The sequence below is a fragment of the Canis aureus genome, chromosome 14, assembly GCF_053574225.1.
Source record: "Canis aureus isolate CA01 chromosome 14, VMU_Caureus_v.1.0, whole genome shotgun sequence".
Classification (NCBI taxonomy): Eukaryota; Metazoa; Chordata; class Mammalia; order Carnivora; family Canidae; genus Canis; species Canis aureus.
The window spans coordinates 59,677,175-59,704,962 of record NC_135624.1 but is presented as its reverse complement, the minus strand read 5'-3'; the positions used below and the strand labels follow the sequence as shown (position 1 = coordinate 59,704,962).

Below are 27,788 nucleotides of genomic sequence, written 5' to 3'. Positions count from 1 at the left end.
ATTTTTAGGTACTCTATAAAGAACTAAGTAAAGTCAGTTTTCTCAATGTTTCATAACCTAGTCATCTCCTGGATTTTGTTTTGTTTTGTTTTAATCCTTTCACCAATTGAAGGCATAATATGAGAAAGTACCAGGAGATTTACCATTTAAAAATTAAAAGTCATTTAATTTGATTTAACTTAATTTATATTTTTCTGCACTTCTAAATTACAAATTCATTGAGATCCGGATTCATCAGATATATTTGATAGTTCATGCTTCCTAACTTACAAATTATTTAAAAAGGAAAAGTTGTTCAAAAGCAACAGTTGTACATAGGGTCAAAATGACATAATAAAGCAGCTACGCATAGGATTTGTTGATGTCAGGATTAATTCTTGTTCAAATAGATAACTTTTGTTTGTATTCATGAAAAAAGTAAAAATAATGTTTAAGAGTAGAGAAGGTAAAATGGTTAATACAAAAGTATTTTATACTAGGGTGCCCAGGTAGCCCAGTCAGTTAAGCATCTGCCTTTGCCTCCGGTCATGATCCCCAGGTCCTGAGTTTAAGCCCTGAGTCCAGCTCCCTGCTCAGCATAGAGCCTACTTCTCCCTCTCCCTCTGCCCAGCCCCTCACTGCTTGTGCTCTTTCTTGCTCTCTCAAATAAATAAATAAAATATTTTTAAAAAATATATATGTATATATATATAAAATTTATACTAACTTTACATAAATATTTCAGTGTATTCCTTTTGATCTGTTTCTTTAAAAAATTATTTAAATTCAATTAACTTATAGTGTAGTATTAGCTTCAGAGATAGAGTTCAGTGATTTCATCAGTCTTATATAATACCCACCGTTCATTACATCAGGTGCCCTCTTTAATGTTCATCTTTCATTTACCTCATTCCCCCAATTCTCTTCCCCTCTAGCAACAAGTCTGTTTCTTTTAACAACGGAAATACTTATTACTAACTCTCAAATCTTTATCTAATTAAAATGTTAATAAAATGGAAAATATGTAACCAAATATCAAAAGTGTTTTGCACACACACATATACTGCCATACATATTCTACACACACTGTTATTAAAATGAGCTGATGTAAATTGATTCATATTTGTTTGTTTGGGAGAGCAAAATTGCCCAACACCTTAAGTATCTATTGAAAATGTAAAGATATGGGAAAAAGCCTGTAAAATTAATAATTAAAATAAAAATTTTAAATTATCTATTACAATTTATTATTGTAGAGGAGTTCATCATAACTAAGGGGGAAAATAATCTCTGCTTTGAGAGATATCATGAATTCTATTATCTCCACTAAATATTCATCTTTATATAGATAGATGGTAGAAGTCCTTCAAGAATTGCTGAGTCTTCATTTTAATGGAGATTCAACTAGATAAATACAAAGTGTTATGATTTATAACTGTCCATAGTTCAGGGGTCATGTGTCAGTGCATTCCAAACCACAAGGAGCTTCATGGTTTAGTTACTATATCTTAAGCATGTCCATGTTGCCAAGGTGGAGAAATTATATCATCATATCACTATAGAGTGTCTTCTAAGAATACTCTGCAGGACTCTTGGTATTTAAACTTATGAAGCTAAAATTAATTTAGTTTATTTTATCTTATGAAACATATCACTTGTCAATTAATAATTTTAATTAAATATAATTGAATTAACATGCTTTACTTGAGCAAGACAAACATTCCATCCTAGCTTATAACATAAATTGGTTATAATGATACATATTGTCTTCAGTATCTTTTAAAAATTGAGCATTTTCTAACTTTGCTAGCTATTAGTTATGAAGTATATAAATTCTAATCTTAGAAGTAAAGCAGGAGGAGATCTTGGTACATAATATATTTTTACTAAATTTAAGGATTTTTTTAACTTTTAGGAAGGTAATAGTTTCTTAGCTATGAGAGGGAGGTCAGTACTACAATTGATCATTGACACTACAAAATACAGCATTTCTATAATATATTTTATATAGAAGATGCATAAAAGATACAGATTTAGGAACATTAAAATGTTAACATAATGCAATCCTAAAAATTTATAAATTACAAATGTAAAGATAAAGAGAGATTTAATGTATTTATCAATAGTATTCCTGTTGTGGAATAAGTCCCCAAGATGGCAGCAGAGTAGGGGGACACTAGGCTCCTCTCAGCCCACAAATACAACTAGATAACTATCAAATTATCCTAAATACTCCAGAAATATGCCAGAAAACTGACAGAACAAATTCCATAACTAAAGAGAGAGAAGAGGGCACATTGAAGAAGGAAGTGTGAAGACATGGTTTAGAGGAGAAACAGATTATAGCTTCTGCAAAAGGGAAGAAACGGATCCAGAAGGGCTAGAGAGAGAGAAGCACACAAAGGAAAAAAACAAAGAGAACGTTTTTCCACAGTCATTGGCTTGGAAAATGAGAGGGGCTGAATTTCATCAGTTCTCACAAACAGCAGGACTTAAAATGTGGAGTTTTAAAGGTCAGTGAGCTTGGCTAGGATAGAGCCAGGAGGGCACTATCCTGGAGAGAAGGCAGGCAAATGACCCAGGGGCAGACAGCATGGAAGCCACAATGAGAAAAATGCCTGGGGCACACAGTGAGGAGATTATTCTGTCTTCTTAGAGAGGAGAGCATCCCTTAGAGGTAGCATTACAGAAACACTTCTCTAAGAAGAGAGCTGGCCAGCACTATTTCCCCTCCTGCCCTTCAGCATAAACACAGAGCCACCAACACTGGTGGGGGACAGCACAGTGCTGAGGTTGGTTGCCAACTTGCTTACATTAAGTCCCACTCCTGGGCTCTGGTGAGACTGCCCCTCTCAACCACACCTCAGTCCGAGGGCAGCAGAAGGCCAACACAAATGCCTGCCCAGCCCATGTCTACCAACCAGAGAGTACTGCTGGGCCTCAGTTCTGGTGGAGTGGGTGTCAGGTCTCATTCCACAAGTAGATCAGAGCATACCTAGTTAAAATTCTCCACATACAGTCCAGGGACCAAACACTGCCCACAGTAGGCAAGTAGAGCCTCTGCAGATGACTGGCCTGAAGAATAGAGCACACAAAACACAACAGCAGAGTGCATGCAGCAGACACTGGAGAGGCTTTCTGAAGCTCCAGGCCCTGGGCACTACATGACCTCTTCGTCATAAGGCCATCAGTTTCAGGAGCAGGAGACATAACTGGCTTTTCTAACACATAAAGAAGGTGGAGGCTTAAACAAAATGCCAAAACAGAAGCATTTATCCCAAATGAAAGAACAAGATAAGGCCACAGGAAGACATCTAAGGGAAATAGGTATAAGTAACATGCCTGGTAGAGAATTTAAAGCAGCAGTCATAAGGATACTCACTTGGCTTGATGAAAGAATAGAAAGACTTCAGTGAGACCCTTACCACAGAGAAAAAGCATTAAAAAAGAATCAGTTAGAAATCAAAATGCAATAAATGAGATTAGAAACAGGCGTGGTGCAATGAACAGCAAGCTGGCAGAAGCAGACGAATGAGTTAGTGACTTAAAAGACAAGATAATGGAAAATAATAAAGCTAAACAAAAAAAGAAAAAGAAGAATTTTGCAACACAAGAATAGACTTAGGAAACTCAGTGACTCTATCAAATGTAATGATATTTGTATTACAGGAGTCCCAGAAGAAGAGAGAGAAAAGATAACAAATTTTATTTCATGAAATAATAGCAGAAAACTTCCCTAATCTGGGAAAAGAAACAGATATCCAGATCTAGGAGGCACAGAGAACTGCTATCAAAGTCAACAAAAACAGGCCAACATCAAGACATACTATAATTAAACTTGCAAAATATAATGATAAAGAAAAAATCTTAAAAGCAGCAAGATGAAAGAAGCCTTTAATTTTTAGGAGAACATGCATAAGGCTAGCTGGATATTTCTTAACAGAAACTTGGCAAGCCAGAAGAAAGTGGCATGATATCTTCAAAGTGCTGCCTGGGAAAAATCTGCAGCCAAGATTATTCTATCCAGCAAGGTTATTATTCAGAATAGAGTAAGAGATGCAAAGGAGAGACCAAAGGTGACAAAGACAAGAAAAGATCAGAGAAAATCTCCAGAAACAATGACAAAACAAGTAATGAAATGGTAATAAATATATAGCTATCAATAATTACTTTGAATGTAAATGGACAAATTGCTCCAATCAAGACATGGAGTATCAGATCGATAAAAAAAAAAAAAAAAAAAAAAAAAAAAAAGCAAGACACATCTATATGCTGCCTACAAGAAACTCATTTTATTTACTTATTTTACTTTACTTTTTGATAGAGAGAGTGCATGCACATGAGCATGGGAGGGGCAGAGCTCCCTCTGAAATAATAGCAGAAAACTTCCCTAGAGAGAATCTAGGGAAGATAGAGAATCTTAAGCAGTTCCACGTTAAGTGTGGAACATTGTGTTTTATTTTTCTTTTGTTTTGAGATGTATTTGATTTGTCATTTTTTTTTTGATTTGTCATTTGATTTCTTATTTGTTTCATTGCTTGTGCAGTATACATATTAAATATTTAGTATTTACATTGCAGATTTCCCAGCTTTGTTTTATTGTTGATCTTTCGTTTTGATCATTTTTGATCATTGAAGTTTTTGATCATTGAAATTTTAATCATTGAAGTTGGAAAATATACTCGATATGATTTCAGTCTTCTTAAATTTGCAGTATTTGTTATGTCTTTTTTTTTTTTTTTGTCATTTAACCAGGCAATTCTTTGGTGTATACTTGAAGAAAATGTGTATTCTATTTTTGTTGGATATATAATGCGTTATGTATCCAAAGATATATTATATATGTACATTACACATATATATATATATATATATATATATATATATCTTTTGGAAACATGCATTCCAAAATATGTTTCAATTAAAAATGGTCTAGTTTAAAAAAAGGAACTTTAACTGAGGCTACTCATTTAAAATAAAGCGTATTAGAGGGAATATGATGGGGGGATAGATGAAAAAAGGTGATGGGGATTAAGAGTACACTTATCATGATGAACACTGAGTAATGATGTATAGAACTGTTGAATCACTATTGTACACCTGAAACTAATATAACACTGTATGTTAACTATACTGGAGTTAAAATAAAAATAATTTAAAATAGTATTCTTTTCTTCTCTGATATTATTTTCTAATATTAAAATCGGCCTATTGCTTTCTACCATTTAAAGTTATATTCGAACAAGCCAGGAATTTTAGATTCTTGAGTGGGCTATTTGCCCTATTTCTGTGTGCAAGAATTCAAGAGATGTTGCTAAATTTTAGAGTTCATACTTTGAGATCTAGTTTAACTTATCATTGTTTTAAGTCATTACATATTTTTTAATACTGAGCATATCTTTTAAGTATAAAGGTCTGCTTTCATTTTTAAATTTTGTTATAAATATTGAATTATTTTGAGTTGTATATTTCTTATAACATGTTGTATAATGCTGTTTTTCTTAATAAACACATCTTTTAAATTTGGGCTAAACTATTCTATGGGTACTTAATTTTGAAAAATCTGTTTAAAAAATAAATTTGAGGGGATCTCTGGGTGGCTCAGCAGTTTAGCACTTGCCTTCGACCCAGGGCATGATCCTGGAATCCTGGGATCAAGTCCCATATCAGGCTCCCTGCATGGAGCCTGCTTCTCCCTCTGCCTGTGTCTCTGCTTCTCTCTCTCTCTTTCTCTCTGTCTCTCATGAATAAATAAATAAGATCTTAAAAAAAAATAAAATAAATAAATTTGAGGGAAGCCTAGGTGGCTCAGTGGTTGAGCATCTGCCTTCAGCCCAGGGCATGATCCTGGAGTCCTGGGATCAAGTCCCACATTGGGCTCCCTGCAAGGAGCCTGCTCCTCCTTCTGCCTGTCTCAGACCCTCTCTCTCTGTGTCTCTCATGAATAAATAATAAAATCTTTAAAAATAAATAAGACTTTGCTTATATACTCTGATTCAGACAAAAATCTGAATTATCAGATAAACCATTTTTAGTAATTTCGATAACTTTTAAGAATTTTCTAATTAGATTAGGCAACACCTTTTCACAACTTTGACAATTGAAATTCATATATTGATGACATGCTTTTTCTGTTTAGATTTTGAAAACTATTTTATTAGATTTAATTAACATCCTTGTTTTCTAAGTGATAAATATGAGAGCTGGAACATTGGTGGCTTTTGCAAAACTTCTAAAGTAGCCAGCATAGATATAGCGCATATTATTATTTACTGGCCAAGACTTAATAGTTAAATAATTCAGCTTCATCAGCTTTTATTAAGTTCTTTTATGTCATTTAGACTCTGAGCAGGACACAAATGTACTATTTACATAAGAAATACTGATGAATATGTATGCAGTACAACAAACTATGCTATGTATGATGAAAATCAAATGAACCGTTTCCATTTTCTAGAATGTTTATATAGAGTTTCTCAACTTAATTCAAAGCAGGTGATAAACTAACTTAGGACACAATTTTTGCCATATGCCATAAGATAGATGTCAAATATATAGTTTGTAGGTCTAAAAGATGCATAAGGAAAGAATATGTAGCCATGGAGATCATCACAAACATCATGGAAAAGGTAGCACTTAAAAAGAACCCTGAAGCATGGACAGAATGGGAATTATTAAATTCCTATTATTATTCCTAAATTATTTCCAAAAGAAAAAATAGTTTCTTTCCCTCCAAATCAGTCTCATGAAATATATCAACCATAGGATGCATTTTTGCCTCCTACTCCTTGTTCAACCTAAATGGACTTGTGTAATATTTTCTAAATAATGTTTAGGTAATGTACAATTGTCATTTGAAACAATTTTACCCCAAAAGCTTCCTTTACCTTTAAGTGAAATATTTCAAGTTGGAGTACTTGACATCCCAAAACTACAACATATTTGGGAGACAGAAAATAAAAATTACCAAAAGAAGCAAAATTGACTCTTTTGCATTTTAATTATGACAATATTTAACAAATACTGATTTATTTAGATGAGTAGTACAATTTTGTTGAACTCCAACTTGAAATGTTTCACTTTATTTTCATTTTTATTTTCTGACCACAATATAAATATTCCTTGCCAGAGTGCTTGACAAAAGGGATGTCCTCAAAAAAATAAATACCCATTTTTTTCCAAATGCATTCAGATTAAACCCAAATTCCTTATCATGAACTACAGATCCCTCCTCCCCACCCCCAACATGCACCTTACACTTCTTGTCTTTTGGCTGGAATTCTTCTCCTGCGGTATGAAGGATAGAGGAGTTTCTCAAGTGCAGAAAATTATAAGTAGGTTAGTATGGATAGAGATAGTGAATGTGGGAGGAGACCACATTCGATTGATTTCATAGATATTGTGTGGAAACTTGCAGGCTATGCTAGCATTTTGTACTAAAATTAACTGGAGTTTCCCAAAAAGGACATGATCAAATGCTGTTGAAAGTATGGAAACAAGATGACTGTAATCTTAACAAAAACAATTTCAGAGGAGTGAACTGGACTTTGCCAATGTGTGATTTCAAATAGAAGTAGAGATGCATTTATGGAAAAGTAATTTAAGAAAATGTTTCCAGGGCAGCCCGGGTGGCTCAGCGGTTTAGCACTGCCTTCAGCCCAGGGTGTAATCCTAGAGACCTGGGATCGAATCCCACGTAGGGCTCCCTGTATGGAGCCTGCTTCTCCCTCTGCCTGTGTCTCTGCCTTTCTCTCTCTCTCTCCCTCTATATTTCTCATGAATAAATAAATAAAATCTTTAAAGAAAAAAAAATTGTTTCCAAAAGGGAACGAAACTACTTGGTAGCTACAGGAAGAATTGGGATCAAGTGAGATTGATAATTTACTCTTGTTTTTATTTGTATTGTTTTGCTTCACTTTGTTTCAATTGAAAATTTTTGGAAAATTGTATTGGGCTCATGTGAGTGATAGGGTGAGAGAGAAAGACAGAGACAGAAACTGAGAAAGGTTGAGAGAGACTGAGCAAGGGATAGACATTTGGAAGATTGCCCTCAGAGAATAGAGATGACGTTCCTAATTCAAATAAATATATTTTCCTTTGATAGAAGCAAAATCACATTTGCATTTTATTTTTTTAAGATTTTTTAAAAATAAAGATTTTATTTATTTATTCGTGAGAGACACACAGAGAGAAGCAGAGATATAGGCAGAGGGAGAAGCAGGCTCCCTGCAGGGAGCCCAATGTGAGACTCCATCCCAAAGACCCAGGATCACGCCCTGAGCTAAAAGCAGATGCTCAACCACTGAGCCATCCAGGTGCCCTTTTTAATATTTTTTGTTTATTTATTTGACAGAGACAGAAAAAGAGAGAGCATAAGGACAAGCAGGAGAGGAACAGGCAGGGGAGAGGGAGAAGCAGACTCCCTAAGGGGCTTGGTCCCAGGACCCTCAATCAAGACCTGAGCCAGAAGGCAGATATTTAACTGACTAGCCACCCAGGCACTCCCACATTTGCATTTTAATGGGTAGAAAGGTAGAGAGGGTGGCTACAAGTGAATATAGGTTTGGAAATTCCGTGGTAGGAAAATAAGCAAGTTCCTCTAATGAATTCTATTTTCTCAGCACAGAGACAAATATAATGAGCTAGGAATCACAAAGGAATAGAGCTTCCAAGGTGTAGGAAGAGAGAGTAGAAGCTACAAAATAATCATGTTGATGCTGAAAAGTAAAGTTAACTGGGGAAATAATACTAAGATTGTCTAGCAGCCTTGCATGTCCTATCTGGATTCGCTGCCATGATTCGAAGGCAATGAATAATTACTTTTATATGTATGTATACATATTTTTTTTTCTTGGATAACATTGAGCCCAGAGCTTTCTTCTCTATATCTCTATTTGGATTTCTTTAGCCACTTTAAATTAAATAATACTTTAAATATAATCTTGATCTTCCCCCAAACACATTTCATTTCAAGCATTCTCTGAGAAAATGGTACGAGTAGGTCCTGTGCAGTTTAAGCAAACACCTCATAGTCTTTCTTAGTATTTCCCACTCACGTCTGACTCACTACATATATCCTGAAACCTCACTGATTTTACCTCAGACTGATCCCCTGAATACACCTACTCTCATCTATCGCAATTGGAGCCACTCTTGTTAAACACATCTTTTTCTACACCAGTGCAACAGACACAAAAGGACCAATTGTCTCCATCACGTTCCTCTCCAATCCATTATCAACACTGCTACACAGTGATCTCTCAAAAATCATTGTGATCTTAACATTTCTCTGCTTAAAATATTGTGATGATCTCAAATATTATAAACTGTAAGGTGTGTTTTGGTATCCTTTTCCCTGTCTAACTTTATCTCTGCTGCTTTAATTCTACTCTCGCCCTGATTAATTTTTTAGTTTTCTCTATCTCCATATTTGTTCACCTGTTTTGGTCTTTTGCAAGGATTTTGTTCCTCTAATGCTCCCCTAATGTAAATTGGTTAATTTTCCTTTAATTTTTTTTTAACATCTCAGCAGAGTCTCGGCTTCCTGAGAAAGTCTTTTTTAACATCCCAGTCTAAATTGGGTGCCAATGTTCACTTCCATGCTCTTTCTTTTTTCCAGCATAGTAATATTGATAATTATTCATGCAGTACTTTTAAAATTACAAAGGCAGATCCATGTCTATCTTGCCTACCTCTGTAATCTAGTACCAAGCAAAATTTCTGGCCCACTACACCTGCTGAAAGCGTTTTGTTGAGCTGCTGACCAGAAATATACACTTAGCTACTTTTATACATATATATATTACTTTCTGCTTCCAAAGTTTCCAAGTTTCCATGGAGGGTTAAATAGTGTTGTATATAATATCAAAATAAGTTTCTAGGTTAAAAAGCATTCAGTAAAAGAAAAGAATTAATTTTTTGTTTCATAAATAATCATTGAATTCCAAATATGCAGAATGAATTGACACTTCATGTCTTTGAAAGTAAATAGTGTTTAAAAGTGAGAATGGTTTTACTGAGGAGGATAAAAGAAGAAAGAATGGATAACTTAGCTAAGAATGGTATTGGTGGCTTATAGCAATCTTATTATAAGAAAAATAATATTATAAATCTTTTCCTAATCATTTAACTACAAGAATGCCCCTAATACTATCAAAAAGCTCTTCTTATCTTCAAATACTTTCACATTCTCTCTGAATTTATGAGCATTAAGGTTTTGCTATCGCTATAATTAGATCTACTGAAAAAGTACCTTCTCATTTTTGCCAATTTCTGATTATTCATGGTGATGGCAGAAAGACTTAGCATGGATTACTAAAGCTCTAAATCGTTTATGGCACATGAAAATTAGCCCAAATTCATTATGTCTATCAAAAATTTCTATTGGAATAAAAGTTCACCTTTGAGCTTTAGCAAATTTCCATTGATGCTTGAATAAATGCACTGAAGTAAATGTACTAAGTTTTGAAAATAGAAAGAAAAGTATATGGTTGGCTAGTTTTATGTAATCTAAACCGTAAACATTAATCAAACCATCTATTTGGCGTCTTTAATTGGCCCATATTGGACAATTGGAATACAAGTTTGGCTTTGTTAGCCATTGAGAAGAAAGAAAAATACAAAAGGGTAAAGAAGGAGCATAATAAAAAGATTTAGTTTGTTAGTACTTACTTGACCACCAACAGAAATGTTAACAAAAATATCCAGAAAACATTTTTTTATGTGATTCTGAATAGTTCAGTTACAGTCTTCATTCCATGTCATTCATTCATTTATACATTACATGATAATTTATGATCGCCTACTGTGGTCAAATGCTGTAATAACTGTTATGAATTCAAAATTGAATAAGACACAGTTTCTACCTTTTATAGATCATTGCAATTTGTAGAGTATAAGTATGACTGATATTAGAATAGATGCTTGTTGAATCAAATACAAGTTCTAAAATGGAGTAAAATGTAAAATAAAAGCCTACATCTCACTCCCCTTGAAATCAATATAATGTGAATGATACACCAGCTCATCCATGCACTCTCCCAAATCCCACAAAATCTATGAAGCCCTTCACACTTACCAAATAATTTATTAATTCAATAAAAAAATTTTGAGCACCTACTGTATAACATGGCATTCCATAAGCATAGGAAAATTCACATTTCTTCAACAAAAGTTGTATTAATGAGTAAATGAAAATTATACTCCAAGCACTACTTCAGTTTTAAATACATAGAAGTATTTACCATTTATAATACAATTTCTTATAAGCTCCTGCAGCATAAAAATCACTAAAAACACAGTCCAGACATGTTTAATTTAAATACTTAAATATTTGATGATCTGAATGAATAGCCTGGTATTTATGATTCAGAAGCTTATGAAACATTTTTGAAATTAATGCCAATATTGTGTTGTATGTAATCTGTGTATACTAGTCAAAGTAATGACATTATTCACAAAACAAACACTGCATCTGTTCCAGGGAAAAGCTTAGTCTCTTATTTCTTTTGACAGTGTGCAGACCTGGGTTCTTCAAAGCCTCACCTCACAGCCAGAGCTGCAGCAAATGTCCACCTCACAGTTACACCCATGAGGAAGCTTCAACCTCTTGTGTCTGTGAAAAGGATTATTTCAGGAGGGAGTCTGATCCACCCACAATGGCATGCACAAGTAAGGAAACCCACTGATACTTGGTGATGCTAACTTTCACCACTTTGAAAAGAGAGCATGATGGAGCCTGTTGCATCCTATTACCATTTTCCCCAAAACAGGCATAACTGTTTAATCTTCCAAAATTGTTTTCTTACCAAATTTCGATTTTCTTAAGTAAACTTTGAAAAGTTGGAGTCCCTGTTATCACTCACTATTAGAAGCATTCCTATTCCCTAATTTCAAATTCAAACAGAGACAGATGTAGATTTCTTTCTTTTATTTTCTTTTAGTGTTCATGAGAGCTAAACATGACTTTGATAAACCCATTTTCCTGTTCACCATAAACTTTTTTTTTTCATTCTTTGTCTTCTCTGAAGCCAGGCTTCTGATCATGTCAACATGTCATAAATGGTACTTTTGTCATTTCCTTCCCCTAACCTGTCCAACTAAAGTACAAAGGCCAGCAAGAAGGTCATTTATAAAAGAAGACAGGAAACACTACAAGAACATGGAGGACTGGGGTTTGGCAAATCGGATTTAGGAGACAAATATAATACCAAATTTTTAGCTAGGACTTTCAAGCAGTTTTCATGTTTCTTAGAAGTGAGTGTTCTTAACTATTAGTAATTATATGATCACATAATCATATAATTAGAAGGATAAATAGTAATTTAATTCCAACATTTGCAGTGGAGGCATTCACATCCATCGATGGTTTTGGTGTTTTTGTTTTTCTAGTGTTCCACATGTTTCTGCGAAGGAAACACATTTATGTATTTGTTTTCTTGATAAAAATACTTTCATAAGTTTTCCACAGTCACAGTCTCTATGGCAAATCAAACAAATTATCAAAATGGAAGAGAAGAATGTCTATCTCTTCTCTCCATAAGATTCAATATCCATGACCTTGCCTTGTTTTATTAGTTTTGATAGAGCAAACTCTAGTCCTCTCAAAGATGATGACGCAAATTTTTGAAACCTACTATTCATTATAGTTCATGTATTCTAGTATGAAATATAAACAGATATACAATTCCTTTAAGCAAATTAACACACACTGAAATTTTGTCTGAATTTCAGCATCTGGATTTCATAGTGTGAGACATAAGTTCATAATTTCTCAATTCTGATATTAATTAGCTCACATTGCTAAAGATCATTCTTTTATCACAAGACTGATCATTTAATAGGTTAGATGATTACTAATTATAAACCATTCCTTTTTAAATAAGTAAATGGTATCATTATATATACTTTTGGTAAGATGCATTTGAATAGAGGAGATATAAACTATGATTGAATGTGATACATTTTGGTTATAGTAGACATTATTTTAATTATTGGAGCAAAAGAATGCCCAGAGAGTAAGGAGAAAATGTGGCCAGACAATAGAGTGGTAAATTAGGGAGAGAAAACCATATATTGAATTATCTTTTAAATTTCATTAATTTTCTAATAGTTATTTTCCTTAAGTGGTCCAGCCATGATCTTTTCTTTCTCACCATAAAAGTGAGTCTCCCTTTCTGTAAATTCACTAGGATTGGGATGAGGGAAAGACTGTGCTTTGGTGGCAGGGACTGCTTAGTCCTCTTACAGGACTTGAGGCTTCAAATCTTCTGTTTCCAGGTGTGCGAATTTCTAATACTGTGTTTCAAAAGAACACTAATATGTATGCATTTCTCGAAAAGACTATTGGGACTTGTGTGGAAGATCTTTCTAATATGTAATCTGTGAGTGTGTGTGTTCAGTTTTTAGTTGCATTCGTAGCACCACAAATAATGCATTTGATCCCCTTACACAGATGACTTGACTGATGTTCACACGTTCACATGAACGTTTTGAATTTTGCTTTCCCTTTGACTCCTTTAGAATTAAATTTATGGCTCCAACTCCTTTAAATACATATATATATATATATATATATATATATATATATATATATATGAGGAAAAATATATATCAGGAAAATAGAATGTTATAAATTTACAGGAAAAGTAAAACAAAAGATTCTGGTGATTCTGCCTAATTCAAAGTACTTCACATAGCTCTATTTATGGGTCATGTATTACATCTATTAGCAAGGCTGTGGATTTTCCGTAGGTGATTTTTTTTAGGTGTCTGTAATCTGAGCCTCTTTTACCTCTACTATAGGTCTTCACTTGAATGAGTTTCATTTTGACATTAAGAGGCATATGCATCCCCATCAAATGTTCAGAGAGTCAGAAGTAAAGGAAGAGTCAGACTCTGATGTACTTTTACAGATTTAGAGAAAGCTGTTAAATTTGGTTATATTTCAGATGACGGAGATAAAAGTTTGATATCTTTCTGAACTAGACATATTTCAAGTATATTTTACTTTTTTCTCAGAAGTAAACCTGTAACATTTTAATCTCAAATGACATTTTCTCTGTATCTTCCCACTATTAAATAAGCTAAAGTTTACAGTAAAAAATAATACTTATATTTCCATCGTAAGTAATTGTTTCAACTTAAAAGTAATTGTGTGTGAGGTTGTATGTATGGAAAATTTCACAGGGTTCAATCAGAAATATAGTTGAGGTGGGGATTATTTTGCCAAAAATGGCAACTCGTGGGTTATGGGGTCCTTTAATTTAAATGACATTTTGTAAATATCAGATAGCTTTTTTTTATCACTTTTAAATTTCCTCCTTAACAGTCATGGCTTAATAAATCTTAGGTAGAAATTAATATTAATTTCTATATTTAATACAATAAATATTAAAAGAACTAAGCTAAGCCCTCTCAAGTAGCTTAATTTATGCTTATGTACCATTCAGCTACCCCCATAGTCCATTCTATTCCTTGTGGAGAAGTTTTACTTATTAAGTCTGAAATAAATATAAATGAATTTTTTCTTTGGGCACTTGTGACCATGTAACATTAAAAACTGAAGTTATATAATTTAAAATTGACTATAGAGATAGATATTATGCAATTTAGTTTTTAAAAGACTTATTTTTTTAGAGCAATTTTAAGGTTCACAACAAAATTCAGAGTAAAGACTCAGAAAGTTTCCATATACCCCGTGCTCACGTACATGCGTAGCCTCCTCACTTATCAATTCCTGCCAGAGTGGTATGCGACTGTCACAACTGATATGGACTTAATTTTAGTTCTCTTTAGTAAGCTAATTATTCATTCCAGAAATAAAATAATATACAGATGGATATTGTTTGTTATTTATACATGAATTTGTTCTGCTGATCCTTCAATATCGGAACATTTTCATTCTTCCTCTCATAGTGCTTTTGAGAGTCATTTTTAAAATAAATTTCTGATTTCCTAATAAGGAAAATTCACAACAGAGCCACAGTATTAAAACAATACCAAAATAAGTGAAGTTTCATTACACACTGCAATGTCCAACTACTTAAATTCCAGGGTTTTTTCTTGATATAAGAGGAAGATTTCACATGTCATTGATGATATCTGTGGATATGTAATTTATTTTGAGGTAGGCCGAGGCTATTTTCCTTGCTGCAGAATTTGTAGTCAAGAGCCACACTGACAAATCCTATTTTCACTTGTGCTCATTACTCAGTAAATCCTTCATGTGTACTTCCTAGGTTTCTGGGACAGATCTCAATAAGGAGGTAATCAGTTCAGTCCCCAAGGAGAATTTTTCCTTGGATTTGCCAAAGGACTTACCACTTTTTGAATATATAAATTTTTATCTAACATTATTTTTGCATACATAGTTTTACTCCATAATTCTTTGCATTTACACTAAGCAACACATGTATTTTAACTAAACATGTGGTTATAACAATGGCAAGATAAGTTATTTCTGTAGACCATAAACCCCACAACTGTCCCAACAAAACTATCACAAAATTTTTCAAATTATTACAAATTGATGATTCTTGCATTCTCCCTATTTAAAAGATTGATTGCAAATCTTTTTTTTTAATTTCCTTGAGACCAGGGATTTGTGTAGTAAGCGATGCCTAATTTTATCATCTTAAAATATGTTTTTCTCACTTTACTTTGCAAACCAGGACCCCCCTCAGCTCCTCGGAATGCCATCTCAAATGTTAATGAAACTAGTGTCTTTCTGGAATGGATTCCTCCTGCTGACACTGGTGGAAGGAAAGATGTATCATATTATATTGCATGCAAGAAGTGCAACTCCCATGCAGGTGTGTGTGACGAGTGTGGCGGTCATGTCAGGTACCTTCCCCGGCAAATCGGCCTGAAAAACACCTCTGTCATGATGGTGGATCTGCTCGCTCACACAAACTATACCTTTGAGATTGAGGCAGTGAATGGAGTGTCCGACTTGAGCCCAGGAGCCCGGCAGTATGTGTCTGTAAATGTAACCACAAACCAAGCAGGTAAGTGTGATGTCCAACCAAATCGTGTACCTTAGGCTGAGTTTTGTCAATTATCCCCACAGCTAAGTGAGGGCTGAACTGTATGAGATCTGTAAGAGAACTTCCCATAAACCCGAGGGTTAGGACTTAAAGTAGAATACATGTCAAAATGCTTTATTTAGTTTTAAACAAATAAAAGCTACAGCTTTCTCGGCAGACTCATCCAATGGACAAAAAAAAAAAAAAAAAAGGATATGTTTTAATTGAATTTTTTCAATTAAAACGACGTTTCTGGCTCAGATTCATTTATATCAAGAATATTACCTCAAATTTCACACATACAATTATGATAACTCAAATCTACATATTTTGTTGTTTTGTTTACTTCAAGTTTTTTATTTCATTAATTCAACAGATAATCAGGCAGATTTATTTTCTTGCTTGTTTGTTTGGCATCATAGCTGAATTTTCTTTGCATATTGAAATAGTTTTTTCTTATTATTTCTCTTATTTTTATAAAAATGTACAAAATGAATTTTTTGATAATCTTTTTATAAAATTTAGAATAACTGTAAACTATACATGAAAACACATTTATGTTCCCTATGAAGATCTTAGAATCACTAGGGAGTAATTATTAGGAAGGAGGGAGTACAGTTTTGCTTGAGCTACTAATTCCCTGCTAGTTTCTGCTCAGATATTCAATTTTAAGTAAGTTAATATAAAGGTCTTCTTTTCTGGTAAAATGAACACCAAAGATAAACTATGATTAAACTAATAATTCAACTTATTAAAAAAAAATAATTCAACTTATTGTGTGCCAAGAATCACTCAAAGCTTGTGGGTGACTTAGGACTTGTTTTTGTCAACAACAGTTATGCGGGTGGAATGAGGCATTAAATGTCACTTCCCTCTATTCTCTGGCCACAGCTCTCAGTTCATGGACTGTCACCTTCTTAGTACCCCAGTTGGACTTTTTCAGTGAAGATACCCTTGCCTTGTGTACTCATAATGAAATAGGATGTGTTTGACTAAATCGAATTGGACTTAGTTCATATACATTAGTATATGTTTGTCAGTTGTAGAATGACTGCATTGACAAGAGAATGCTGTTGGCAACCATGTGCTGCCCACAATAATTTGAATTATTGAATGTGTCAGGTAAATCATGTTATTACCTCTTGAGAATAAGAAAATGCATGCAGTTGAATTAATGGTTGCTTCTGATTGATCAAATTGAGGGAAATATTCAAGAGCAGCCTAGATGATATGAAAGCAATTGAATAATTAACTAGGAATCATTCTAATTACTCTAGATATTCTTATCCATGTTGAATAGATGGTCACAGCATCTTTTTTTTTTATTCCATGAGAGAAAACATTACACACACATAAATGCTCCTTCCCTAAGTGAATCCTTTATATTTTTCTCCATTTGCTCCCTAACCTAAGGTGGAACTAATAAAAGTAGTAAAGAACTGGATAGAAATAGTGAAAATTAAATTTTCCTTTGCTCTAGACTCATCTGCCAACAATACTGGTATATATTGATATTCAACCACAGTATCTAGTCACTATTGTTCAGTAAATGTGAACTGTCTTCTCACATCAAAAAAAAAAAAAAATACCGGCTTTATAATATGATTTCTGGTGTCTCATGCAACTTCTCATTTCAACTTTGCTTGGTTCTGTGTGTGAGTCTTCCATTAACATACTAAAAACATATTGAACAATCACTAAGAGTTATATTCCTCAGGGAGAACAATTTCTAGCTTGTATAACCTCACCTTACGTAAAAGATATTTCTCTGATGAACTAGGTATAGAAAATGACTGTATATTTTTAAAATGAAGTACTTAATAAATATTTGCTCTAGTTGTCTTTGACTTGCTAGTCTATTCAAACTGCAAAGTGTGCTTTTTGATATTTAAATACCTTAAATACCATGAAAGAATAATTTTCATCCAACTGTTCAAGGCACAGCTATCATATAAAATAAACATTTGTATTCAGAGCAGACATTTTGTTGACTTTTGGTTGCTGCTTTTTTTCCAAGTTCTCAGGATACACATACTGTAAAAGCCTTGCAAACCTATAAAAAATAAAAACAAGAGGTTTTTCTTAGTATCTGACATTCCAGACAAACTAAGTCTCAATTTTCACAAAAATTGTTAACTTTGAGTAGCTCCTGTCTTATATTTAATATCATGATTACTGCACATTTAGCAAGTACCAACATTATGGGAAATGAGCTGTAGTAGGTACTTTTTAATGTTTGAGTATGTTAAGCATTAAATGGAAGCAAATTATTTGTGCCATATGTGTTTTTTTATATAGAATTTCTTTCAGTGAATTTTAACTTTACTTTCAATCTTTTTAAGGAGGTTTCTTTGTGAAATGAATTTCTTTCGTAATAGATTCATTTCTGATTTGTAATTTATTTTGGCATTTTCTGATTTATTTTTTGTGCCATGTAACCAATGTGTTGTTGCCTAAAAAAAATGACCATCCTTAAAATAAGTAAATAAATATTTTTCTTGGTGTCTTCCTGAGGACTGTAGCCCAGGAGATAGTATTTCAAATTGCTCTTAAGAACTGCTCCAAAACATGTTGGTTTATAGAGGATTATGTGCATAAGGAGGAGGAAAGCATATCCATCCCTATGAACAGTTCTTCGTAGTTGTGTGTCACAAGGTAGAATTTGTTTTGTTGCAAAAATTAAGGTTTACTGATTTCCATGTAGTCATGTGAAAGATCTTTATGTCATCTTAATGCATTCTGTTTCTATCGCATCGGATTATTCAAAAATACTGCCATCCTACATCTGCTTATCTGGCTTTCTGGTTCTTTTTGTTTTTGGTTTCTCCTTGAGGTCACTTGAGATAGTCACAGAGAGGTGACAGCAGTTACCTATTGCAGTTTTACTGCATAGTCTGAACTGTCCAGATTCAAAAATATATTTATAAAGTACAAGAAGAAAAAATAGCAATTGTTTGCATTATGCTAGGAGCTGAAATTGATTAGGTAACCCCAGCTGATTGGGTTATAAAAGTAAATAATGATTTTGTGCTGAAGATAGTGATTAAATGATAAATTTATGGATGTTTATACAGCAGTTAAAACATTTCCCCACTCATTATATCATTATGAAGTCTAGCACCTTGCTCTTGTGAGAAGTTGTAAAATTCAAATGATACTTTTTTATATGTCATTTAATAGTAAAGTCAAAATATAGAGTTTTAGGCACCTGACTGACTTTTGATCTCAGGGTTGTGAGTTGGAGCCCCACGCTGGGTGAAGAGATTACTTTGAAAAAAACAAAACAAAACAAAAAAATAAATTAAAAGCTTTAAAGAAAGCTGAATATTATAATTAGTTGGAATTTATAGTCCTTGTAAAATGCAGCAAATAGTAACAGGGAAGCATTGTAAAATTGTGAGGATTTTCATGGTCAAAAACAAAATAATACATCTGAAAGGGGAAAAATGAGAAAAAATAATTCACATGAAGGTAAAGAAATGCTGTCTGTGGAGGAGTGAGAAATGATAGGAAAATACAATGGGAATACATTAATTTTGTAAAGAACTCTTAACAAATATGTTGCAAAGTGAATAAAATTATGGAAATACAAGCTATGAATTTTTTAAATTCTTAAACTTAGAAAAGGGATATTGAGTGAGTTCCTCCAGCTACCTGGTGAGTGTATGTCTATTTTATGCAATATATGCTTTCAAAAAGTTGAATTACTGGTGATAATCTTTCCTTCTTTCTTTTTTTTTTTTTGATAATCTTTCTTTCTTAAAAAAAGGTATTTCGATTATTTACATAACATTTCTATTGTTCTTCTGTTTTATTTGTTTAGGTTATCTAAAATTTCTATCTTCTAGTTAGATATAGGTAGATGGATGAATGGATAGATATATAGGTAGATAGAATGAGTAATATTTCAACACATAGTGTGAATATTACAATTAAAATTCTATTAACAACTAGTATCTTCTAAGTTTCATTTTTTACTTACAAAACATTGTGTGTTACATTCTTCAATAAACATATTTTTAAAGTTTTATTTTAAAATAATTTTGCACTAGGCATACTCTATCAAGGTATGCTATTAAAATATATACAAATATAAAGCTTTTTAAATATATAGAAATGTATATTTTATCCCAAGAAAGAATAAGCTCATTCTAACTCAAAACAGACAAATAAAAGTCTAAATTACTAGTATTTTAATATGCAAAGATACAGAACCCTAAGTTTGAGGTAAAATAGGGCAAACTGTGTTTTGAATTAAAGTTAGGCTCATGGATTCTATCTTCAGAGGGCTCAGTTGACATAACGTGAGTTGCAAAATGCAAGAAACATTTTGTGGGGGATGTCCCAATCTGTCCCAGACTATCAGAAATATCACTATAAAAGATGTCCCTATGTTTTGATGGTTTTTATTTCTTGGTTCTTGCAAAAGTGTCTGGCGTACATGATAATCCCATTTAATCAAGTACTTTCAGTTTGATACTACTCATGTAGTCGACCAGCATGATATATATTATAGGATGGTGAGATGATCAGGGTTTCCTGAAGACTAAATTATGCTGTAGAGCTGGAAATTTAAGAGGATGCTGAAAAAAGATGGGGAAAGTACATTGTTGCTCTTGCCAAGTTGGCGAGAAATGTTTTATGTGTTTAGAGATGTTTAAAAAAAAAGTTTATTGTAACTCGATAGACCATTACTAAACAATGGTGAAGATGTTTATTCATTTTCATCAGTGGAGAGTCCAAATTGGCTGTATTTGTTATCACCACCTGATTAAATGCATTGTTTGCCAAGATTAGTTTATCTTCTACTCAGACCAACAAGTCATTTAAAGTTTATAACCCCCACCCTTTATTCTTCCATATTTTTTATGATGGCACTAATTTCTGCACACACATACCCCCATAGATACCATAAAGATTTGTGCTTACTCTTTTGGTAGGATGGAGGTGCTTTAGTTTGGCTATTACTATAGTTTCACAGCTTTTCCTTCATGGGCAAAGAGAGGTTTCTTTCTTTCTTTTTTTTTTTTTAAAGAATTTTATTTATTTATTCATGAGACACACACACACACACAGAGGCAGAGGGAGAAGCAGGCTCCATGCAGGGAGCCTGACGTGGGACTCGATCCCGGGTCTCCAGGATCACACCCTGGGCTTCAGGTAGCGCTAAACTGCTGTGCCACCAGGGCTACCCAGAGAGGTTTCTTTCAGATGCAAGATCTTCCAACTATATACTAATGATCTGATGAAAGAATCAAAGGATAAGATGGAGAAGGCATCACTATACCAGTCGTAATATGGGCTCAGAACAAAATCTCATTCATCACATAACCCCCATAACATCCACTTAGATCAGTGTTCCTTAGTGGTATTTGAAATCCATAGGAATTAATGTTAGCTCAGGCACAGTATTCAGTAACCTGTGGAAGTTCTGGGCTTTTATCTTTGCCCCTGCCCATTTATTTAGAAATGGTCAGAAATACCTTTCGGAGAAGCTAAAAGGCAGACATATAGTGTTAAAAATATGTTGCTTTGCAAAATCCTTCTTTAAAGGCAATCACTCTGTACTAAAAGTGAAAAAGAGGGTGGTTGCCTGAGTACAGAATGGTTTTAAGTGTTGTTTGTTGTTTATCCTGGTGACTTTGTGGCAGAGGTTTGCTGCCCAGATTCGTGAGAGTATGGTGTTAGAAATCACTAGCCCAGGGAAAGATCAATGTTCTAAATTCTACATAAGGTTTCTATTGAATGTCTATCACATTTGCAGTATTATAGAGTTAAAAAAATGTAAATTGGACCATTTTAAGTCACAAACCGTGCATAAACTAACTCAGGTCTGGGAATTGGTGAGATACCTTGACTTACTAGCTCGCTAAATTTTGATTTGTATTTCTCAGACCTTCATATATTAATGGCACAAATAAAATGACTCATACTTCTGGTCTTTGGATACCAGAGTACTAAGGCTTGTTGCCATTCAAATCCTGCTGCCTATTATGAAATTCATGCCCACCTCCTTCTGATGGAAAGTGGTACTATGTGGCCTCTGTAACAGCTAAACCTTAAAGAAATCAATAAAATGTTTTACTGCAGCTTTAATTTCTGTGTTTTCAAGTATAGAGGACAGAAATTATAAGCATTTTGTTTATAAATGTGGCACTGTCATGAATTTATTTCTTATCATTATGACAAAGAAACTGTCTTCTGGATCCTTCCTGAAGATGTGATTAGTGAGTCGTTTCATAGGTCTTGAAAAATAAATCCATCTTAACGCTTCCATTTCAGAAGGTCATTTAATTCCTTCTTCTAAATAAAAGAAGAGATTCTCAGTTTTTGAGCTTTATTTAACTTTGGCCACTTTTCAGTCCAGGTTTTGGCCAACAAATTGAAGAAACATTTAGTACTTGTGCCAGTGACATGGAGAAATACATTGAATACAGACTCTATAATCATTCTAGCTTGAATTTTATTATTTCTAGCTCCTATGAATGTGAGAAACTCATAAAAATCCATTTTACACACATTTCCTAAGTTTTGGCAAATTTAAGTTATGGAATCTCGTGAGTCTCATATCCAAGAAGCTTCTTGCCCCCAATATGGACTTGATAACTGGCTTTCAAGAAAATGTTGGTGTCCTGAGTTCAGATGGAGTAATAGGTTTGGGCAGGAAGAGAATTGGTTCCATCTATCAGTTAACAATCTTAGATAAGGTGTGGGCTTGGTAATGAAGGTGTGAAGAAACCACTTCCTCAGTCAGGTGTGGAACGACTGCATCCAGTAGAGTAGCAAGAAAGACTCAGTAAATTTTAGAACTTGGGAATCTTTTGAGTCATCTGAATTCTTCCACATATCTGCATTCCAATGCTGAGGATTTCACTTTTTCTTCCAATCAGTGGCCTCATTTTCTCATAAGGCAGTGCAATAAGTTCAATCATTTTTACAATTCAGGAATTCTATGAAATAAGACTTGGATTTTGATGTGCAGGTCTGTTATCATTTTTCACTTGAGTAAGAGGACTTTTGGCAGGGAGACCCTCTGATCATCTCAATATGATTTGAGCTGAAAATTTAAATTGTAAGCTTCTTATTTTATTTCTTTGAATTCTGCAGTGCAGTCAGATATAGCCAATTCTCCTCATATTTCTTGTTCTCATACTTTTATAATACTAAAACAGATGGAATTTGGTCACTCAAAATATTACTGTCAAGAAGCCCTTTATTCGAGGTGACCACAGGTGATGAAACATGCCATAATAGGCCAGCCATTGTTAGATTACCACCCCTGAATACTAAATAGGTCCTTGCTACATTAAAATACCACTAAGTCTAGTTACAGAGTCTATATTCCCATTCCCTTAAGGACTATTGCCTGGAACATTTTTCTTTGGGGAACAATTTTTGTTTTTAATGTCTGTTTTCTTAGTTGCAAACAAAATCTACACCAGCTGATTTAAACAGGAAAGATCCTTTAATATAGGGTATTAAGTGGCTCATACAATCATTGAAAAGAATAGATTCAAAGATTAGAGGCTATGTTTCTAGAAGAAATGCTTGATACTCTACAGCTGAATTAGCCTGATGAAGGGAAACATTGCCACTACAGCCATCAAGCAGTAAGTGTCAGAGACTTGACTTTATTGCAATTGATAGTGCCTCTAGTAGCATTGCTCTTTCAGAGTCTCAAACTTGTACTGAAAAATGGTCAGTATTGTCACCAGAAAATATTCATATTTTGCTACCATCTTCACCAGCAGAAATTAAAAAAGAGAACTTCATGAAAAACCTGATTTCTCAATTTGCTTATTTGAATCAGTATCTTGCCTGGGCAAGTCTGATGGATCTCAAGCTGAATACCTTTGTCCTAGAAAAAAGGAAACTGGATTTTTTTTTAGTTCAGATTTCTATATTGGAGAGATAAGATTTATTACCTCGGTTTTATAAATACATAAAGTGACATTCAATGAATTTATTCGAATTTGGATTAAAATTTCTACATATCAATTGCTGGATAAGTTATCTCTAATATTTTGGGAAAATCTGATTTCTCAAGTAAATAATTTGCCCTTTCTCTCTCTCTCTTTCTCTCTTTCCCTTATTCCCTTTTTTCTTCCTTCATTATTTCCTTCCTCCTTCCCTTTGTTCTTTCTTTCCTCCACTTATATATTTGTATTTCAGGTGTTGAGGGTTGAGTTAATAAGATTCCTCAACTCTTGGCATATTACCATCTTTGAACTATGAAAGGCTCTTACCTGGTTTATATACTTTCCTATGTACCACTTTTGTCTTAAATCCATTTGTCATTTCCCACACTAAAGAGCAGATTCTTTATATGATATGGGGATTTTTGTTGTAGTTGTTCATAAATATTCTTATCAAATATTTATTTAATATTGAATATATATGTTTTTAATTTAATTCAATGGTTATTTTAAATATCTTACGTGGTCAACTAATTTTTTACTATAATCTAAATATTTCACTCAATAACAGAGATTCAGATTCTCTGACTACACAATTTGTGAGCATTCCTTTTTCATTTTAAAGTCCTAATATAGTGCATTTCACTCAGCATACATAAATTTTCTTTTAGAAAAAGAAAATTAAAAAGGAAAATATCAAAAAATGGGAAACAACAAAACTAGTAGACCACATTTTCAATTATTTTGTCATTTCCCCATACAATATACTTAATATAGTTTTATTGTCTTCAAAATGAGATACACAAAGTAGAAACTGTGTGTGTGTGTGTGTGTGTGTGTGTGTGTGTGTGAATCTGTTGCACAGAGTAGTAGATGAGTGTTTTGGTTAAGCTTCTAGATCATGGAGCAAGACTTTCTGCTTTTGATAATGTCATTGCCATTTACTAGCTGTGTGACATGAGAAAGTTACTCAGACCTCCCAGATACTAAATGATAGCATCTATCACAGAGGATGGTGTGAGGATTAAATGAGTTAATATCTATAAAACAATTGGTGTGCTGCCTAGCATGTAATAAGGCATTAATAAGGGTCATATAATAGCATTTAAGAAGCTTTTCAGGGGCACCTGTGTGGCTCAGTGGTTGAGCATCTGCCTTTGGCTCAGGTCATGATCCCTGAGTCCTCGGATCATAATCAGTCCCATTATCAGGCTCCCCCCAGGGAACCTGTTTCTCCCTCTGCCTATGTCTCTGCCTCTCTGTGTGTTTCATGAATAAATAAATAAAATCTTGAAGAAAAGAAACTTTTCACTAATGTTCTATATACTATCAGTCCATGAGAGAAACTATGGGATAAATAGGTTTTAGACCTTATGAGTATTATATAGACAAACTCAATAGTGAGGTTAGATACAAGGGAAAAAACATTCAAAAGCAAAAAATAAATATATACAATCACTAACAAAACAGGTAACAACTTAAAGGAGTAAAGCATGAATATTATTAAAAGGAGTAAAGCATGAATATTATTTTTCCATTGGTGACTCTATCTTCAATGATGTCTTACAACACTGAGTTTTATATTAGTGTTCAAGTTTTTCTATGTTTGATAAAATAACCAGAGAGATAGCATAAAGACAAAAGAATGAAAGTATCAAAGCAAGAGCAAAAATGAGGAAAATACTAAATAAATAAATAAATAAATAAATAAATAAATAAATATCATTGGAAATAAATGAAATAAATAAAATGATAAATAAATGAAAATAATAAAAATAAATAAATAAATGAAAGCTCATTGGAAAACAATAACAAAACCCCAAACAAAAAAAGAAAATAGGTAATGCTTTTTATTTGAATCAAAATATATTTGGAAAAATATTAAATTTGTTAACTACATAATTTTTGTGTGTGGATTGACATTAATTGTGGAAGTTTATTTCAAAGTTTCAAAGGAAAAATATCTAAGAGACAAATGTTTTGTGTAATTTCATATCACGGATGTCTCTACATTCGACCTTGCACCGATGCTTCTCTGACCAATTACTGTTACTATGGCTATCAACAAAAAGCTTCTCATTTTGCCAACTGAAGCTGCCCATCTAAATTGAAACTTAAGTGAGGTGCAAGTTCTGTGCTTGATTCTATGCCTATTTGCTGTTTTGAAAACATTGCTCAAAGATGAGACTCTGATTATTTTGTCCATAACTCATCTCTGATTTATTTAATAAGGATTAAGTGGACAGGCTGCAATATTTTCAGAAGCCATCAGAGTTCTTGTTTGGTTCAGTGGCTTTGAGAACTTGCTAAAGATTCACCTGGTTTCTACAAAGGCACTTCAGAGTCTTCTGTTGCTTCTTTCTCCTTTCTACCTACTGTGGTGACAATGGCAGATAATGATGCCTAACATGTTTCAGCACTTATTGTGTGCACATTGCTATGTGAAGAACTTTATTTGCATTTTCTTCTTTGATCCTAGCAGTATCTTCATGACATAATATTATTATTATTCCCATTTTTAGGATGAAGAAACTGACGTTTAAAGATGTGAAGTGATTTGCCCAAGGTCACAAATCTAGTAAGTGAGGGAATAGGAATCTAAACCAAGAAATTCTTACCCTAGAGCCACAATACTCTGAATCCCTAGGAAGTATTTCACATGCTGTTCCTCTATCTGAATTCCTATTTCTTATATCCTTGTTCGAGATAGCTCAGGCTTCAGATCTGCTTAAATTGCTGCTTCCTTGAGAAAAGCTTTCTCTTCTCTTCACTTTAGGCATGCTTCTCTAACATATTCCAGAGCACAAAGCACTGTAATGATTTCTTCTTTTGTCTGTTTTTCCGGAATCTTTCCTTATGGGTCACAACGGTGCCTAATAACTGTTTGTTGAAACAATTTATAAATGAATGAATGAGTTTGATGGTTTCTGTATTATTCAAATTAGTATTGTAATTCGGTTACTGGTACTGATGATGTGTAATGTGTTTTAAAGATTTTTGGAGTTCTTCAAATAATTTTATGCCAGAATTTTGTGTTGTGTGTCATTTACTTACTTACTTACTCTTAAGGATCCAGACAGAGCCCTAATTGTAATTCATAGGTTTACACTCTCCAGGACTCTAAAATAAGATATTAATAAGGTCTCTCACTTAGCTTGCCTGTCTACTTTCTTAATCTCTTTGATTTAAACACTCTAATCTTGACAAAAGGATTCATTGAGTAGGACTGAACCCATTCTAGAGAAGAATTTTATATAACAATTGCCATGCTATTTAAGGGTAATGCATGGTATTTGTGTTTAAGGATTACTTACTCTTGGACTCCACATCCTAAATTTGTGACTAAGTATATCTGACAGAGGGCCTGAGAATCTACACATTCTCTCTGTCTCTCTCTCTCTCTCTCTCTCTCTCTCTGTCACACACACACACACACACACACACACACACACAAACACACAGAGCCAAGGATTCTGCTGTAAGGTGTGTGTGGCCCCCATTTTAAGAAAAATTATACTTACCAGAGGTTCTGATATGTTTCCTGTCCTTTCTGTTTAGGCAAATAGTGACAACCCCTTAATGAGGTTTATTTGGTGTTGCCTCTCCCTAAAGTTCTCTACAAAATACCTGCTGACAGTCTGTTTTTATACCAGGAATGATTTTGTTACCATTCTTTCTCTCTAATCTGGAAACTCTCTTCTGCCCCTTGCTTACCTGAAAACTGGTTTTAAACTGCTCTTTTGTGTCCATTCTGGTTGCAAACTAATTCCCTATTCAACAGAAACATGATCAATGATCCATTTCCTCTGTGAACCATCAAACATTCTTGTGGCTCAGCTCAGAATCAGAGCATCTCAGCATTTGAACT

At 33.6% G+C, this 27,788-nt stretch overlaps 1 protein-coding gene across 5 annotated transcripts in view; it reads left to right on the top strand.

Moving 5' to 3' along the window:
* The window catches only part of EPHA5 (EPH receptor A5), a 347,504-nt gene that overhangs the window by 163,191 nt on the left and 156,525 nt on the right, over positions 1–27,788 (top strand). For all 5 annotated transcript variants that reach the window (XM_077848176.1, XM_077848180.1, XM_077848178.1 and 2 more), the window contains exons 4-5: positions 11,494–11,649; positions 15,651–15,986. In XM_077848176.1, the coding sequence (XP_077704302.1) occupies positions 11,494–11,649; positions 15,651–15,986 (492 nt within the window). The remainder of the gene's footprint in view (positions 1–11,493; positions 11,650–15,650; positions 15,987–27,788) is intronic.